The following is a 16,926-nucleotide window of genomic DNA, read 5'->3' as shown; positions in this document are numbered from 1 at the left end:
TCTCGCGAATGATCGATCAGTCGATTGTACATTACGACAAGATATTTCCAGTCAAAGTTGGTTGAAATCGTATTCTGCGTTTAGGCGTGAAGCGCACATAACGATAAAAATCAATTATTTAATTATTTATAACAATTAGAAAAATGCACGTCCTCTCGCAAATGATCGATCAGTCGATTGTACGTTACGACAAGATATTTCCAGTCAAATTTGGTTGAAATCGTATTCTGCGTTTAGGCGTGAGGCGCACATAACGATAAAAATCAATTATTTAATTATTTATAACAATTAGAAAAATGCACGTCCTCTCGCGAATGATCGATCAGTCGATTGTACGTTACGACAAGATATTTCAAGTCAAATTTGGTTGAAATCGTATTCTGCGTTTAGGCGTGAGGCGCACATAACGATAAAAATCAATTATTTAATTATTTATAACAATTAGAAAAATGCACGTCCTCTCGCGAATGATCGATCAGTCGATTGTACGTTATGGAAAGATATTTCCAGTCAAATTTGAAGAAAATCGTACACTGCGTTTAGACGTGAGGCGCACAAAACGATAAAAATCAATTATATAATTATTTATAACTATTAAGAAAAAACACATCCTCTCGCGAATGATCGATCAGTCGATTGTACGTTACGACAAGATATTTCCAGTCAAATTAGAAGGAAATCGTACATTGCGTTTAGGCGTGAGGCGCACATAACGATAAAAATCAATTATTTAATTATTTATAACAATTAGAAAAATGCACGTCTTCTCGCGAATGATCGATCAGTCGATTGTACGTTACGGAAAGATATTTCTAGTCAAATTTGAAGAAAATCGTACACTGCGTTTAGACGTGAGGCGCACATAACGATAAAAATCAATTACTTAATTATTTATAACAATTAGAAATATGCACGTCCTCTCGCGAATGATCGATCAGTCGATTGTACGTTACGACAAGATATTTCAAGTCAAATTTGGTTGAAATCGTATTCTGCGTTTAGGCGTGAGGCGCACATAACTATAAAAATCAATTATTTAATTATTTATAACAATTAGAAAAATGCACGTCCTCTCGCAAATGATCGATCAGTCGATTGTACGTTACGACAAGATATTTCCAGTCAAATTTGGTTGAAATCGTATTCTGCGTTTAGGCGTGAGACGCACATAACAATAAAGATCAATTATTTAATTATTTATAACAATTAGAAAAATGCACGGCCTCTCGCAAATGATCGATCAGTCGATTATGCGTTACGGAAAGATATTTCCATCCAAATTTGGAGGAAATCGTACTTTGGGTTTAGGCGTAAGGCGCGGAAAACGATAAAAATTAGTTTAAAAAATTTGTAACAATTGGTAAATTACAAATCTTGTCGCAAATAATCGATTATGCATTATAATGATTAACCGTATGCAAATTTTTCAAAGTTCGTTAAAAATCTCATAACCAGGGAATTTTTAACGTTTGATTGAATGATGCCCCCTGGAAACGCCTACATCGCATTCGGCTCTAGCCACTCGGCGTTTGGCTGCTAGCTTCAGCTGCATCAGTAATATTCATTATTTTAAATGTTTTAGAATATTAATATAACAAAGTAAACAAAATGTATTTTGGTAAAATAATAATAATTTTTATCATTCTAAAATTTATACGATATTATAAAAAAGAATTAATGCTTGTTCTATAAAAATATTATATTATTAGACTATTTTTAAATATGCAATTAAATTCTACAATCAAAATTCACTAACGCATTAATGAAATCTAATATTTTGAAGTCGTACATTTTGCTTTTGTACAAATTGTACGTTTTATGTTCTTATAACATAACAAAATATACGCATAACTAAATATTAATTTTCCTAACAATAAATATTATCATAGATACGTTAAATCAGTTCATAATAAAATGTTATAGAAGAAATATATTTTTTATTTTAATTTGTATCGTAATATTTTCATGCACGCATAAAACATACACACACACACGTTGTATTAAAAATGTCTAAATTTTTAGACTAGAATGCCGTATCTACCGCCAATGTTTCCGTTGATCTTCCTGCTGGCTGGAGTCAACGCGGCTGGTGTCGGTGAGGCTTGGCAAGTTACACCATATGTAAAATCAGTCTACACTGATCGTCCATTTCGACCACGATTGGACTCCTCGGCATTCGAGATTCGCACCGTAAGCGGAGTAGGCCGTCTGGCTCCGTTCGAAGAATCACGAAATGTTCAGAAACGTCCGGAGCTTACTACACCGGGTTTCGTGGAACCAAACGCTCTTCCAGCAGAAACAGAGGAAGCCCTTCGCGAGAATAAGAACCTCCAACATTTCCAGAAACTCTTGGAGGACTTACCGTATGGCGATGAAGAGACTGCGGATGACGTCGTCAAAAACGTTGATATACCTATCCAAAGAATTTTTCGAAAGACGCTTATGATGAAAATCCTACACGCAGACAAGGAAAACAATGACAACAACGAACAGGCTACGAGAGGAATCGTACAACGTATTCGTAGGCAAGCGGAGAATGAAACGAGTATGGAGAAGATCTCGACAACAAAAAATGTACGCGAGGCTCGTCAGAATTCTCCCGAAATGCGGTCGACCGCAGCACAACCAATTTCTGTTGAATTTCGTCATCGTATCCCTTTGGACCAGGTGATCCAGCAACAACAAGAGGAGGAAGAGGCCGCGGCTCTGTCCAGCATCTACCGCAGGCATCAGGCACCCCGGGCGGACTTCGTGACGGGTCAGCAACATCGACGCTATCCGGAATATCGAGAGTCTAGGGATCTGCCAATCACTAAGAACTATGACGACTATGATCGAATGTCCTCTTGGTACAGGAACGCGTTACGCGAGAGAGATTACGAGTATCCGTCGTATCGCCGTGGATACAGCTACCAATATCCCGAACGCTACAGGATGGAAAGAGATTATTACATGCGGCCGTCGAGCGATCAGTATTACTACGATCGTTACGATCGTTACAGGGATGATGACTTCGATCTCTACGGCAGAAACCGACCTACGCCAAAGCCTAGACGGATCATTTACTACGCAACTCTACCGGAAGTCGTGAGAAAGCCAGTGGATCTGAGAAATTATCCGCGGTATGACACGAGTGCGGCCAGAACGCCGGTTCTCACGCGACCCGACACCCACAAACGCGTGCCCGGCAACGTTGATCCCGGCAAGTATCGATACAGGTTATCGTATGGTGGTTACGATCCTTATACGAAGAGATCGAGCTATTACGATCGTCCATATTCCGGATATCCCGAAGACGATTTACGACGAGTCAGAGTATCAACCAAGGAGGATTTGAGGAACGACAGATTCGGAGGCATGAACAGCGAGCGGAAAGTGAGCAACCTCGTAGCAATTAGAGATGACGAGGCGGGCAAGCTGCCCTGGCCGGTGCAGATCGGTACGGAGGTTAGCATCAAGGAAGACGAGAGAATCCCCGGCCGAAAGATCTTCGGCGAATCGAGCATCGGTTACGAGAGATTCCAGAGTGCGCAGCTGCAGAAAGCGCCGGACGCGACAGGATCCAGCGAGCTCCAAAGCGACAATTAACACATTGAAGATTACGTCCGTTTATAATTTTAGATTTATTTCCTGAGAAATTGCATGCTGCAATATTATCACAATCATAATTTAGGAAGAGCAGTTTTGGAATATGCGATGTTAAAATAATATTCAGACGTCAATTAAATACGTAAAGATAAATACATGATAATATTAAAACATATAATAATAGGAAAAACAATAGTTGCATTTAAAAAATATTAAAAAATCAATAAAATTTTATTTGATTGCTGTGTATTAAGTCCCTATTAAATATTTTTTAAAATGAAATATATTTTTAGAAAGAAAAGATTCTTGAAATACTCGGAATATTGCAGGGTTTACTTTACAAATAGATTTTTAATTCTAATAAGTATTTGACAGCGATTGTAAAATGTTATTGCAAACTATCCTAAGATGATGGATTGTCAATATAAATTGCTAAATTCTATATAAACAAATACAGCATTATTAAATGTATAAGATAAAAAGTTATTAAACCTAGATTGTCAATTAATTATTAATTATTCCATTGTTGCCAATTTCATCATTAAATTAAAGCATTCAGAATCACACAACTAATAACGTCACGTATATGTATATGCATATATATATATAATGTATTGATTTTAGCATACATATATTAAGTAGCTACAATTGTTTCGATTATCAAATTTAATTTTATTTCTTCTTTAAAAAGTTACATGAATGTAAAGCAATGTTAAAAAAAGTAATGATTAACTAAATGTATTGGCTTATACACCATTGGCTTATTGATCAAGCATGTCTAATATTTAGATATTTTGATTGTATAAGCAATTATTACTATTTGTACTTCTGTAAAATTTACATTTTTTGAACAATTAAAGTTTTTAAAATACAAATCTCCAAATCTTCAAGAAGCAAATAATCAGATATAAATTAAAAATTCGCAAAGTTTTAATATTGGTTACAATATTTTACTATGTGTTTTTTTACATCTATAATCTGACGTAATAATTAAGTTTAATATTAATAATTATTGTATATCTAAAATAATTAATTAGAGAATTATTTAATAATATACACATAAGAAAATAAGAAACACTTATTTTATATTTCTAAGAATAAAGTTCCAAAATAATTTAGTTTTTATTGAATCAATTGATGTATTTTATTTCAAATTTATTTTAAAATTTGTTTTTTTTTATCTCTGTCCCATTCTGTTAAATTATTAAATAATTTGTTAAAAGAAAAAAAGTAATAAATATTTTTTTTATTTAATACGTCCACATCATAAAAAAAGATAAATATTAGCAACTGAAATCGAGTTAAACGTAATTCCAAAGTTGTATATGACGAACTAGCTGCTTTGATTTTTGCAACATAATTTTTATATTCTTGTAACACCTTGTTGTGTCAAATAAACTAAAAATGCAGTTATATTAGACAAAGATTGCGTTGAATTAATCGATTAATCAAAATTACTCATAATATGAGTATAATTATTTTAATTCTGGAATAGTAATCGGTCAATTCAACGCAATTAGATCAATCTTTATCATAGAAAAAATATTTATAATGTCTATATAACTACATTCTCATTGTTTTAACCTTTTACTATTAAATATATTTTTTAGTTGGAATTCTAACATCAGATGGTTGAACAGATTTTTATTTAATTTAATGCGATTGTAGTTGATGTAATCAAATTCACTCAACTCAGAAAGTTCTTTTTTTCAGTGCAGAATACTTAAAAAAAAATATATATATATAAAACAGAATTATGACATCTCGATTTTCAATGTTAGAAATATCTTAATTTTTTGAAACATAATTTTAATAAAATAATGTAATAATAGTGAAAAGATTGATAGAATTTAACAAGAAAGTCGTAATTCTTTGAACAATAATTATTATCAACACATTCAAAGATAGCTTTGTATTTTAAATTTAAAAAAAGTACGTGTAAAAAAATATTCAAATATTTAAATGTCTTTATTAAAAATGCTTGTTTTTTTAAATTCACGTGTTTAATAACATTTTTAGAAAAAGCAAATTAGTTTTACGCAATTTTTTGGTCATCTATAATCGGTTACACCTCTACCGTCACTACCTGCTGATCATGAAGACTTACCCACAGCTGTGTGTCTTTAACAGCATGTCGTAAACGAACTCGATACCAAGTGTACGTTACCATGAGAGTTAAATGTTTGGAATACGGTCTGTACGCTATTGCCATCTGATGCAAGGCACTGAAGAACAACAATATGTATATCATATTCTGGTCGATAAAGAGATTGCATTTAATATTTTGCACTGAATAAATTTATGAAACAATGAACAACAATCTGACAATAAATAAAAAAAATTAAATTATACATTTTAGACTAGTTTTTTTATTGTAGTTATAACGAATTTATTAATAATTTATTTACTTTAATTATAATTGTTTATATTAAGATCACATTCAAATATCAGAGAAAGAGAGAGAGAGAGAGAGAGAGAGAGAGAGAGAGTGTGTGTGTGTGTGTGTAGGTGTGTGTGTAGGTGTATGTGTATTTAAAAATTATATTCCAATAGTATTAATATTTTTAAAAAAAACCTTCTTATTGTCATTAACTTTTGCGATATTATTAAAGATCACGAAAGAGAAAAGAAATCAGGTACAGCTTAATAGGTCGTTGAAAACCCGACATCATTTTCGAACCATCGAGGTTTCTTCGTCGTCACATTGTTGAAGAGATCGTCGCGTCGGCCTTCTGATCAGCGGTATTATCGGGCATTATCGGGCCATATGGAATTTGGGCTTGGAAACAGTCCCGTGCAGGAAATTGCTAACGACCTAAACGTTGGGGCGGCGCACTGGGACCGTAAGTCCCATGGCCCCAGTTGTGATGGATGGTCCTTGGCCTACTCTATAATTTGAAGGCGTTTTATGTGTGCCCTAACACGTACTCCCTCAATGACCCTCCATATGTCCCAATTGTCGTCCGGCGTAACCACGGGCTCGTAAATGGACATGATGGCCTTTTATCGCGGTTTCGAGAATCGCGAATTATCGACAAAAAATAAATTTTAATAATATTAAATTATTATCTCCACTGTAATTCGCAATAGCCTATTCGTTATTATTTGCAGCGAAATAAATTACGTTTTAAAATATAAAATGGACGTTGCGATTTTTTTCTGCCAAAGTGAGTCGCATTTTTCATTCTATTATTAATGAATTGTTTCCGTTTCGGAATTTGTAAATCTAAAAAAAGCCGCGTTCTGATTACTTTCTCGTTACAATTCCGCTAATCTCAAATTTACAGGCGAAAATTCGGGATAATTGTTAAATGTTCGTACTTGCGTGAATAAATTACGCGATGCAAAACCATGAGAGAGGGAGAAAAGGGGGGGGGGGGAGAAAACAAAAACTTATAATTCCACAATTCGTGCCGCGAATTACATAGTTATTTAATAAATTGCTTTACATCTGCTCGCCAGCGTGCTAATTAGTGCCGGCCGCTATTATGCAAATCTTATACGTGGCGTAGGCATGGTTAAATGAATACCCAATTAAATTGCAAAGTGAGCGTTCCCAATTTTCCGTATATTTTGCCCTTTGGTACACTAATTAATTTCCACGGTCGAGCTCACTTTATTTACGCGCGACAAACCTCAAAATTGTGGCCGACCGTCCGGTATATTTACGCGAGCGGCCGCGCGAGCGCGTACCGCGAGCACAAAAATACTATCCGCGCGAGTTTCGGCGCTCGTCGGCAACTAGCATTTCTCGAGCTAATTTTCGAGTAACAAATTTATTGCAAAAGAAAGAAATCACAAAAGTTTAACTCTTAATAGAATAAAAATCGGTCGCTAGAATCAACGAAAAGTATAATTGAAATGTGCCAATCAATCTTCTCATTGGTAGATGCAACTTCTTTTATTTATGATAATCTAAAAAAGTCTCTAGTTTAGATATATATAGTGCTTTGTACGATGTAGATGCATAGACCTTTTCTGAAGAATTTATTTTTTTGCCCATATTTCCGCGAGTTTTAGGTTTAAAGATGATCTTTAAAGATATTCCGTGCCGGAATAATTACGCACGCACGCTGGTTATCTGATAGTAAGCAATCTTTTCCATTTTATTACCATTTTATTATTATCTTTTATACGGTAAGGTCGGGACACGTCTCCGGGCGTGACAAAAATTGATCGAATCAAGAAGCGAAACGTGACAAAGCGTTCCATCGTCGTCGGTCAGTCCCGATATGCAAGAACGATCGGGGGTTGTTGTGAGAGAGGGGGGTTACCCTTCCTCCCGGTAACGTGGAATTATTGTGGATAATATGTGGATAGTTAGTCCGCGATTAGTCTGTCCGGCGGATTGTATCCCTTTCCATTCCCGCGGGCAGGCTGCCGTGATAAATGACCGAATCCTTTGGAGTTTTTAACCGCTCTCGTTCAAAGGTTCTCCGCTCCATCTCTCTCTCTCTCTCCGCGAACTCTCCCCTTTGCACCGAAGGTCGCTGCTACAATTTTGTTGTAAATCACGGTAAATGTTGACTTAAACGCCATGAATAATTAGATATGCCTGCCCGCGATAACCTGCGCTTCTTGCATCACCATCTCCGATCTTCAACGATCCAAAAGCTGAGCTCTCCTTTCACGATAAAAACAGAGGTACTTAATCTTTCTGTATCTCAGTATTTTTGTTGTTGACAAAAGATTTAAAATCTTTCACACATAAATTATTTTATATATTTATGTACATTACTGATTAAAAAGAAAATACGAAAATTGGTTTATAAATAATATTGGATTATAAATATATATTTATAGAACTTTTATTTTCTTCAAAATTACAGAATACATAAATAAATAAATAAATAAATTTTAAATCTTTTTTTCTTATTAAGCTTCTTTCTCTCGTTCAAAAAGTACCTAGAACTTAATTTCTTCGGAAAAACGCAGTAAATGTCACGATAATGATATTTACGATAATAAATTATCAAAATTAAAAGGACATTTCGCAATAGCTGAGAAGAAACGAAAAGAAACGACCTTCGTCATTCTCATTTTTCCTCCCGCTTTATAACATCGCTAATCCATTGGCTACTTACCCCGTAGTGACTTTTGGTAAGGGTGAGACCGATGAGTTTACCACCGCGGGGGTTTCAATGTAGATTGCGACCCACGCCTAATTTTGAGACTCACCGTTGTTTATTGCCGAATCCTTTTAGCCTTGAATGGGGTGCAGGATAGCTCCATGTCTCCCTTCTTACCGCGAGAAGAAAGAGCGAAGAGGCCGGTCGTTCGAGATTAAAGAGAAACTTGGGGAAGAAAAATCCACCGTTAATGCGAGCGATGGAAACCGTAGTTTGATTCCTACGTATATGAAAATCTATGTAATCAGTTTTAAGAAATTAAAACAAAACATTTAAAGTCATTTTTATCACAGCGTAACTTGAGTGTTTTTATTACAATTATTATTTTTCCGAATATTGCTCTAAAAGTAAATCCATTGTCTCTGTTGTTTTTCCTAACAAATAAATTAAAGCTAAAATATGTACTGTAATACACAGCAGTGCACAAAAAGTGGAGTTTCTCTTACGGTTTTCGTTACGCGTTTGGAAAATTTATGCCGCTCAGAAAATATATGAGTTCAATCGTAAATTCTAACGTGGTACTCCAGGGTTAATGCGACGCGAAATGACGAAGTTAGCCGCGAGGCATTCGACGAGATCGTTAGGGACACACCCGCGGAAAACACGGGTGGGCAACACCGCGTGACTTGGCATTAAAATCGCATTTACCGCTTTTCCATGTTCCCCGCATTTATTAAACAGTTAGTTTGACTCCCCTTTCCTTTGCCCAAAGCAAAAGACACTTAATGTTTAAGAAATTGTGAGGGAAAGACAACGTTCGACTTTTATGCCTATAAAAAATTAACCTCAAAGTTTCTAATTCAGAAGAAACGACAAATATCCTCCCCCCCCCCCCAAATACACTTGTATCTATATTTCTAGAGAGCAAAAATGTTGTATATTTAATTCGTTTAAGGAATTATTTAATTTAAAAGATTTTAATTTTTTATTAAATTCCCTTCACTTTCTAAGTAAATCAGGCCGGCTTTGATCCCCGGCACAATAACAGTTAAGCGTTTACAAAATCACGCACGTTATTTGTGGCCTACACACGCGCACACACACACACATACACCCCCCCCCACACACACACACACCGCAAGTGGTGACCACCGATCACTGATCACCGATTCGTTCGTCCGTCGTGCGCCCATTCGGAGTCGCCTGGCTCATCATAACGGAGGGAGGAAAACGTCGAGTGCGCATCGGTTCCCTCGTTTCATCGGGCTCTCCAATAAGGAGTACACCTATAATTTGTAACGTGGCTCGGGTACCGGCCTAATGGAAAAATGCGTTCCGGCCAATTTTACGCGCAGCCGTCAGGCCAGGCTGTTGGCCGTAGTGCCGGTGCGGAGAAGAAACGGAGGAGGAGGAAGAGGACGGAAAGAACGAGGGAGAAAGAAAGAGAGAGAGAGAGAGAGAGAGAGAGAGAGAGAGAGAGAGAGAGAGAGAGAGAGAGAGCAGAAGGAAAAAGCGAAATAGAAAGAAGGAAGAGAAAAAGAGAGACGAGCGGAAGAAGAAGCGAACGACGAAGAGGACCGAGCAAAGGCAGGAAGAAGCCTTCTGCAACTGCGCGAAAGGTGCACACGCAAGCGATGTGGTGGTGGCACCGGGGGACAAGGGGGGTGGATACGGGTGGTGGATTTAAATGCGTTACAAAAGAAGTAAATCTGTAATAGGATTATAATGCCAGCTCTCTTTCTCTCTCTCTCTCTCTCTCCTTTTTCTCTCCTTTTCTTCTCTTCTCTCCGTTTCTTCTCTTCTCTTCTGACTGAACGCGGGCGTGGCGCTTGTTGCACGTTGGACTTCCTCGTCTTGGAGCACTTACGAGGTGGCTCTTCGAGTAGTTCGATTAAGCGGCCGGGTCGCGTGGAGCTGGCGCGTATTACTTCGCCGAAGCGTTCCCGCACTCTCTCGCATACACGTCGCGGCTTTGATGACGTTAAGGCTTATTTCGATCAATCTTCGAGTTGTATCGCGTATAAATGCTACTTTTATATACCCTAATGGAATTAAATAAAAGTATAGATGAAAGGATAAAAAGTAAGAACACATTGTTGTCAATGTTAGAATAATTGAGATTAGTAAACGCTTACGCGCGAAAATTGTCTTTCATTTTATAAAGTAGTATTCGCGCTGATAATCGTAATTTTACATTCATTGCGTATTAAATTTCACAAAAAAAACTTTAAAAATGCCTTTTTGTGAAACCTCTCCGTCTCTCTAAAATTGACAGGAAATTAGAATTATCCCGGATTTTTGAAAAACTAGTTTGCACTCGAAATACTTTACTCGCGCGATGTAAAATCGCCTCATATACATGTCCGGGAAGCGCTCAATCATACCGAGCGAAGCTGATTAACAGGCGTGTCGGTTTAGTTTTCCAAAGACAATTATTTAACTTGCCAATATTGAACAGCGTTCAATTAGAGGCAAATCGAAATGAACACCGCGAATGATTCGAGCGCGTGATGCGTGTGCACTAGCCTGATACCGCATCGGTTTTAAATCCCCATATAAATCCTGCAATCCGTAAATGAAAATCTGTCTGCGGTGCCCTGAAATAGTTACGCGATGGGGGTATCGCGTAACATTTGCTCGCCGCAGGGACGTGGATGAAGGCAGCCGCCACGATATTTTTTTGCTAAAATACTTTGTATTCGTACAATGTCAAATAATATGATGAGAACTTTTCGTTGACCGAGTGCGTTAACCTCAGATTTACCGTTGAAAATTTCGTATCCTAATATGTAACTATGTTATTTCCTGCGCCACTCAGGCGTATATAAAATTTCATTTACTGTTATACAATTTTTTTCTAAAAATATTAAAATATTATCTCTGAAAATATTTAATATACAACATCTTGTATTAATTTATCCTCATCTGAAAAAGTATTCGGTTTTACCTTAACAGGATGTTCCGAATAAATAAGAGAAATGCAAGAATCAGCTCTCGCGCGCGCCCCAAGAGTAATACTTTATCAAAGTAAACGATTTTGCTCATCGGCGTCAGTGTACGAGTTTAACGAGCGCGAGTATCGCGGCGACGAGTACCGGCGAGCATAACTCTCGTCCGGAGACCACTGTCGTGGACGAGCGTTTAAATGGTCCGGCGATAGCGCACGGTCGTTATTGCTCGTGGCCTTTGATTAATAACGACGCGATGACTCGTGGGGCAAAGAGAGAGAGAGAGAGAGAGAGAGAGAGAGAGAGAGAGAGAGAGAGAGAGAGAGAGAGAGAGAGAGAGAGAGAGAGAGAGAGAGAGAGAGAGAGAGAGAGAGAGAGAGAGAGAGAGAGACACCGAGGATAAAGGGCGCGGCACAGAGAACGGGAAGAAACGAGAGAGAAAGAGCGTGTCCTGTGTACCATAACCGAGTAACAAGCCTGGCGCCCCCCTCCCCCGGACGTAAAGATGTCTCGGCGGTCGGGTCGGTTATATCTTCATTATAAGCCCGGCAGAGTTACGTACTGCCGCGGCTCGTGGTGTTCAAAATTATGCGCCGCCCGGAGTTATCACTGCCTTCGGGGTAGGCGTACAAATAATTGGCTTCCACCCATATAATACACTCCATACATCTCGCCACGGTGCCCTCCTCAACACGTCTCGCGACGCCTCTCTCTTGCGATTCGAGGGGGAAGGTGCGTGCTCGTTTTCGATCGAAAAAATATATAATAAATAAATAGGCAGATGTGCGGCGTGTCAATGAAGGCAAGACTATTGGGCTTGTTTCTTTTTCGCTGCACTGCTGCAACAAGTTAGAGTGAGAAAAAATATATTTTTGTATCTCACTTTAATTTGTTGCATCAGTGCACCAGTGCAGCTAGAAAGAACAGGCCTTATGCTCGTAACGATGCAAGTCGCGTCGCGAATGCCGTTCCCTTTGTTCTCGGAAGCTCTCGGTTCTTTATGGTCTAATAAATCGTTATCGATAAAATGCAATTGGCGGAACACATGACGCTTTTAAAATGACAAATAACGTCCAAAATAATAAAGTGCCCCTTTGCAATGTAACGCGCCTTGCTATCATCTTGCTGTCCTCTTGCTCGAACTGTGTGTACGTTTCACTTTTTGCCCTCGAAGCTTGTCGTGTCGGCAGCTAGGGTTTATCGAACCCGCCGCCGCAGTCATCGCCGTCGTCGTCGTCGTCGTCGCCGCCGCCGCCGCCGCCGCCAACGATTCGGAATCCCCGCGTTTCCTTACGAAACGAACGGAATGCATAAGTATTTCCGGCGATATTCCACGGAGCGCGCGGAGGGAGGATTCTCCGCGGCGACTTCCGCTTGTGCGAAGCGAGCTAGTGTCCCTAATTACCGTGTCGGGTTCATGAATACGATTGCCGCCACTGCACGGAAGCTAGCGTGGCGTCACTGGCTGTTACTACCGCTCATGAATTTATGTATCTGCATTCCCCGGCGCTGCTCGGCTCGGGGCACCCCGCAGAAGGCGAAGCAGAAGAAGAAGAGCCGTCGCCTCTCTTGTCGGCACGGTTCCTTACCCTCTTACTACGCGGCCTCACGCCTCGCTACCCCCGAAGGATGTCGCGCCGCGGCCGTTCGGTTCGACTGAACGGCACGGCTCGATGGTCGCCGCCGCTGCTGCTGCAGGTTGCTCGCTGAGAAGAAGATGCCAGAATTCCGGGAGAGACGAGATAGTATCACTGTGAGAAAAGGATTTCACGCGAACGCGCGTCTAATTCTGAAAGTCAAGATTCAAGTCCGACGATGAAATTCCTATTACATTATGTTCCGCAACCGTCGGCGAACGATATAGGCAGTAACTCTGACCAATAAAAACGATAACGCACCGTAAAACAGTTTGAAGATTGTGTATTTATTGCGGCGCTGTCTTCGCATTCGAGTCGTCGTCCGAGTTTGATGGCATCTACTATCTCTCGTTAAAAACAGAGGCTCCTCCCGCGACTGTGTACGACTTTACGTCGCGCTTTCATTACGGATCGCACGCGGAAAGGAGCGCGGCGTTACGGTTACAATGTTCGCGATTTATACGGCTCCGCTCCTCGTTTCCTGTTATTTTTACCCGCAAAACGGAAATTAAGTCCGTGAGTTACAACGTGCATTAACACCGCGACGTAGGAGTTACAACGGGAGACGAGAGCAACTTTTATCTTCACCAGATCAGAGAAACGGCGGCGACGCTCGTCGTCGCTGCGCTAATCCCGTTTGAATAGTGCCATTGTGTTAGTTATTTGTTAAAATGAATCTATGTATAATGTTACAAAGAAATTAAACATTTAAATATATTATATTTAAGATAAGATATTTAAATATTATAAAAATTAACATTAAACAAATTAATTTATTACAGAACTGTAGATTAAAGTTTGAATGTTTTTAAGATTTTTTAAAAAATATTTGCTGAGATATTATTTTTTATATTTATTTTATAATTAATGCATTAAGAACAAGTATAATATTTTAAATTATTCAGATATTGGTTTATTCAGATACTTAAAGTTTTCATAATAATTTAAAAATATGCTTTTTACACGCGTTAATAATAACATTTAATATTTCATATTTTAGTAAATTATATCGTTAAATCACTTTATATCGTAAATCCTTAAAAAATTTTAACAATCTTAGCTCTGTATCATTACATGTCCGGTTATTAGAAAATTTATCTTATCGCATTCAAAACCGGTACGCGCACCTCAGGTGCACCTGAGATAAACAGATTCACGGCGCGCGCTTTCATCCATTTATTTATTTCACATTCCAAACATTTATTCTTTGCGCTTATACACGGTGACGTAACTTGGAGGAACTTGCTAATTTCCCATAAAGTTATACGATTCGCTGGTCACATGTAAACGCATCTAACATCGTGAGATATCGGCTCTACGATCGTCGCGTGATAGCTTCAGAAGCTTAAAATATGTTGTAGCGTCTGTAATTTTCATACGATGTAACGACGATAAAGTATTTGATACTCTGATAAAAATAATTTCAAAGAATAAAGATTGCATCAGATAATTACAATCTGCCTTGTGTGATTTTACTTTATTATACAAAGATAGATTCGCTTCAAAGTACGCGCACACATACCCAAACAAACACTCGAGAAGGTCTTTTTAACATTTCCTAGCGGTTAATAAAGACGATTTAATTAGCGCAATTATCTTTGCTAATTGATTTTATTTTCTGTGTTATGTGTAACGTTTAAGAGAACCATCTCGTATTAGGCAATCTTTTCCCAATCCTTGTCCGTTAGAATCCACAGCGAGTTCCTTAAGAAAGTCAAACTCGCCGTAATTGAAAAGGATTGATTACCGACCGCAGAACACATTCTGCCGTGCATCGTGCGTGATTAACATGCGGCCGGACATAAATTAAACCGCCAACCTTGGCTCAGCGCGGCGGATATGCGCTTATTTACCCGTAGTGACATCGTACCTGTATTTATACCGTCTCCGCGATTAATCGAGGCGCGAGTATGCGTGCCAGCGCGGCGATGGACAGAGGAAACCGTCGCGATTTAACATATTAGCGTTAATTAAGGCAATTATGTCTCCGCGTCGTGAGCATGAGAGTGTGTCCGCTATTCGCTCGACTCATCCATATTCAGCAACCATTTCCGACCGGGGGTTATATACACACACACAAGAGAGAAGGAGAGAGAGAGAGAGAGAGAGAGAGAGGAAGAGAGAGTGACTAGAAAACAACGCCACATATACAACGCCGCGTTGCCTTCGCAGTGTCGCGTGTTGACAGTCACCGTGGGATTATTCCGTTCACCGTCGTCACGAGAGATCGAGGACGCAGCAACGTAACCGCATTCTCCACGGTCTTCACCATGTTCTCTCTGCCTCTCCGCCTCTATTCCCCCCCTGTCTCGTCTTCCTCCTTGTCCTCTCCTCGTATACTCGCCTATGCGAAGCTCCATTAGAAATTTGCATTGAGGAGCCGAGCCGCCGCCGCCGCGTAGGAAGTCCTTGCCTCTCCGTGTAATTATCGCGGCGATAATAACGAGATCGTAATGAGGATCATCGCGCGGTCGGCGGGCTAGCGGGCACTTTGTCGTTAGTGCTTGAGTAATACCATGAGTTTACTTCACGGCGCTGAAGTACGCGAGTGACGTATGACGACACGTTCCGCTCCCCATCTCTACCTTCTTCTAATCGCTCTCTCATTATTCAAAATTAATATCTCAAAATAAAAATACTTTGAAAAACATGAATAGAGATTCTGGCTAACAGAATACGAGCACAGATGCACGTGATAATTACAATTGTTCCGAGATATCTGTTGGCGATTACTTAACATCAACTTTTGTTTAAGCCCTCTTCAGCCAGCACACTGATCATGAACTGTATTGTATGATCCGAATTCCATTAGAGTTTACTGTAAACAAGCGAAATACTATTTTCATTTAACAAGTTATCAAAGCGCTCGCGTATGTACATTCGAGAGAAAAGTACGCGGTATGAGAGTAATTATAAAAGATATTATAAAATGCTACGACTTTTTACAATTGTCACTTTAAATACGTTTATATGAAATACTTTATAATATTGAATCAGATACTCTGTGGGAAAAGCAAACATATACTTAATGAAGCAAGTAAAATTGATAGAGTTTAGAATACTGCACGTAAGGCGTGAACAAGAACTTTTTACGGCGGATCAAAATTCTACCCAGAGCGACGGTCCGCCGATGGTGAAACACACGTATGAGGAATCGAGCGTCTGTGGCGATGTCTAAAATTGGACGAGCGAGCAGTCGATACTCGTGATAGTGATAGCGCGCGGCGATGGCGGTATGGAGACGTGTTGCGCAAAAAGTAAAGAAAAAGGAAGAACGGCGGAGGAGAGAAAGGCAGAGGAGGAAGAGACGGAGGAGATGGAGGGAAAACGGAGGATGGGGATGCGAGGCGGCAGTTAAAAGAGGCAGGGTGAGAGTCGGGCCAAGCTAGCTAGCTGGCCGGGTAGATGCAGACAGAGAATCCAAGGGGTGGGTTGGACGGAAGAGGGTGAAGAGGACAAGGCAGGAGACGGCGAGGGGCAAAAGGGCGAGGGGTGGGAGGGGGAGTGAGTGGCGAGAGAGTGACGGGCGGGAGGAGGTGGAGGATAGGAGAAAACCGGGCACGTCTAGGTTTTGCTATGACCAATGGCAGACGGGGACACAGCGCGCGCCGTTCGTATCGATCCAAGGGAGACTGCTACGTGGACTCTCCGTAGAGTGCCTCTCTCGCCCGGGTCACCTCATCC

At 39.5% G+C, this 16,926-nt stretch overlaps 1 protein-coding gene across 1 annotated transcript; it reads left to right on the top strand.

The window, feature by feature from the left end:
* Positions 1 to 1,975: 1,975 nt before the first annotated feature.
* On the top strand, positions 1,976 to 4,096 carry LOC105839570. Its single transcript, XM_012685983.3, has one exon. It carries the CDS (start codon positions 2,029 to 2,031, stop codon positions 3,586 to 3,588), a length of 1,560 nt encoding a protein of 519 aa, XP_012541437.1. The 5' UTR covers positions 1,976 to 2,028; the 3' UTR covers positions 3,589 to 4,096.
* The last annotated feature ends 12,830 nt before the right edge of the window (positions 4,097 to 16,926 follow it).

This window comes from Monomorium pharaonis, chromosome 11 (genome assembly GCF_013373865.1).
Source record: "Monomorium pharaonis isolate MP-MQ-018 chromosome 11, ASM1337386v2, whole genome shotgun sequence".
Classification (NCBI taxonomy): Eukaryota; Metazoa; Arthropoda; class Insecta; order Hymenoptera; family Formicidae; genus Monomorium; species Monomorium pharaonis.
Note: the sequence above shows the minus strand (reverse complement) of the source record. Positions and strands in the feature narration are given on the sequence as shown.

Bases quoted from the DNA above. Each gene is read 5' to 3' on its own strand.
- LOC105839570 (XM_012685983.3), top strand. From the start codon at position 2,029: ATGCCGTATCTACCGCCAATGTTTCCGTTGATCTTCCTGCTGGCTGGA.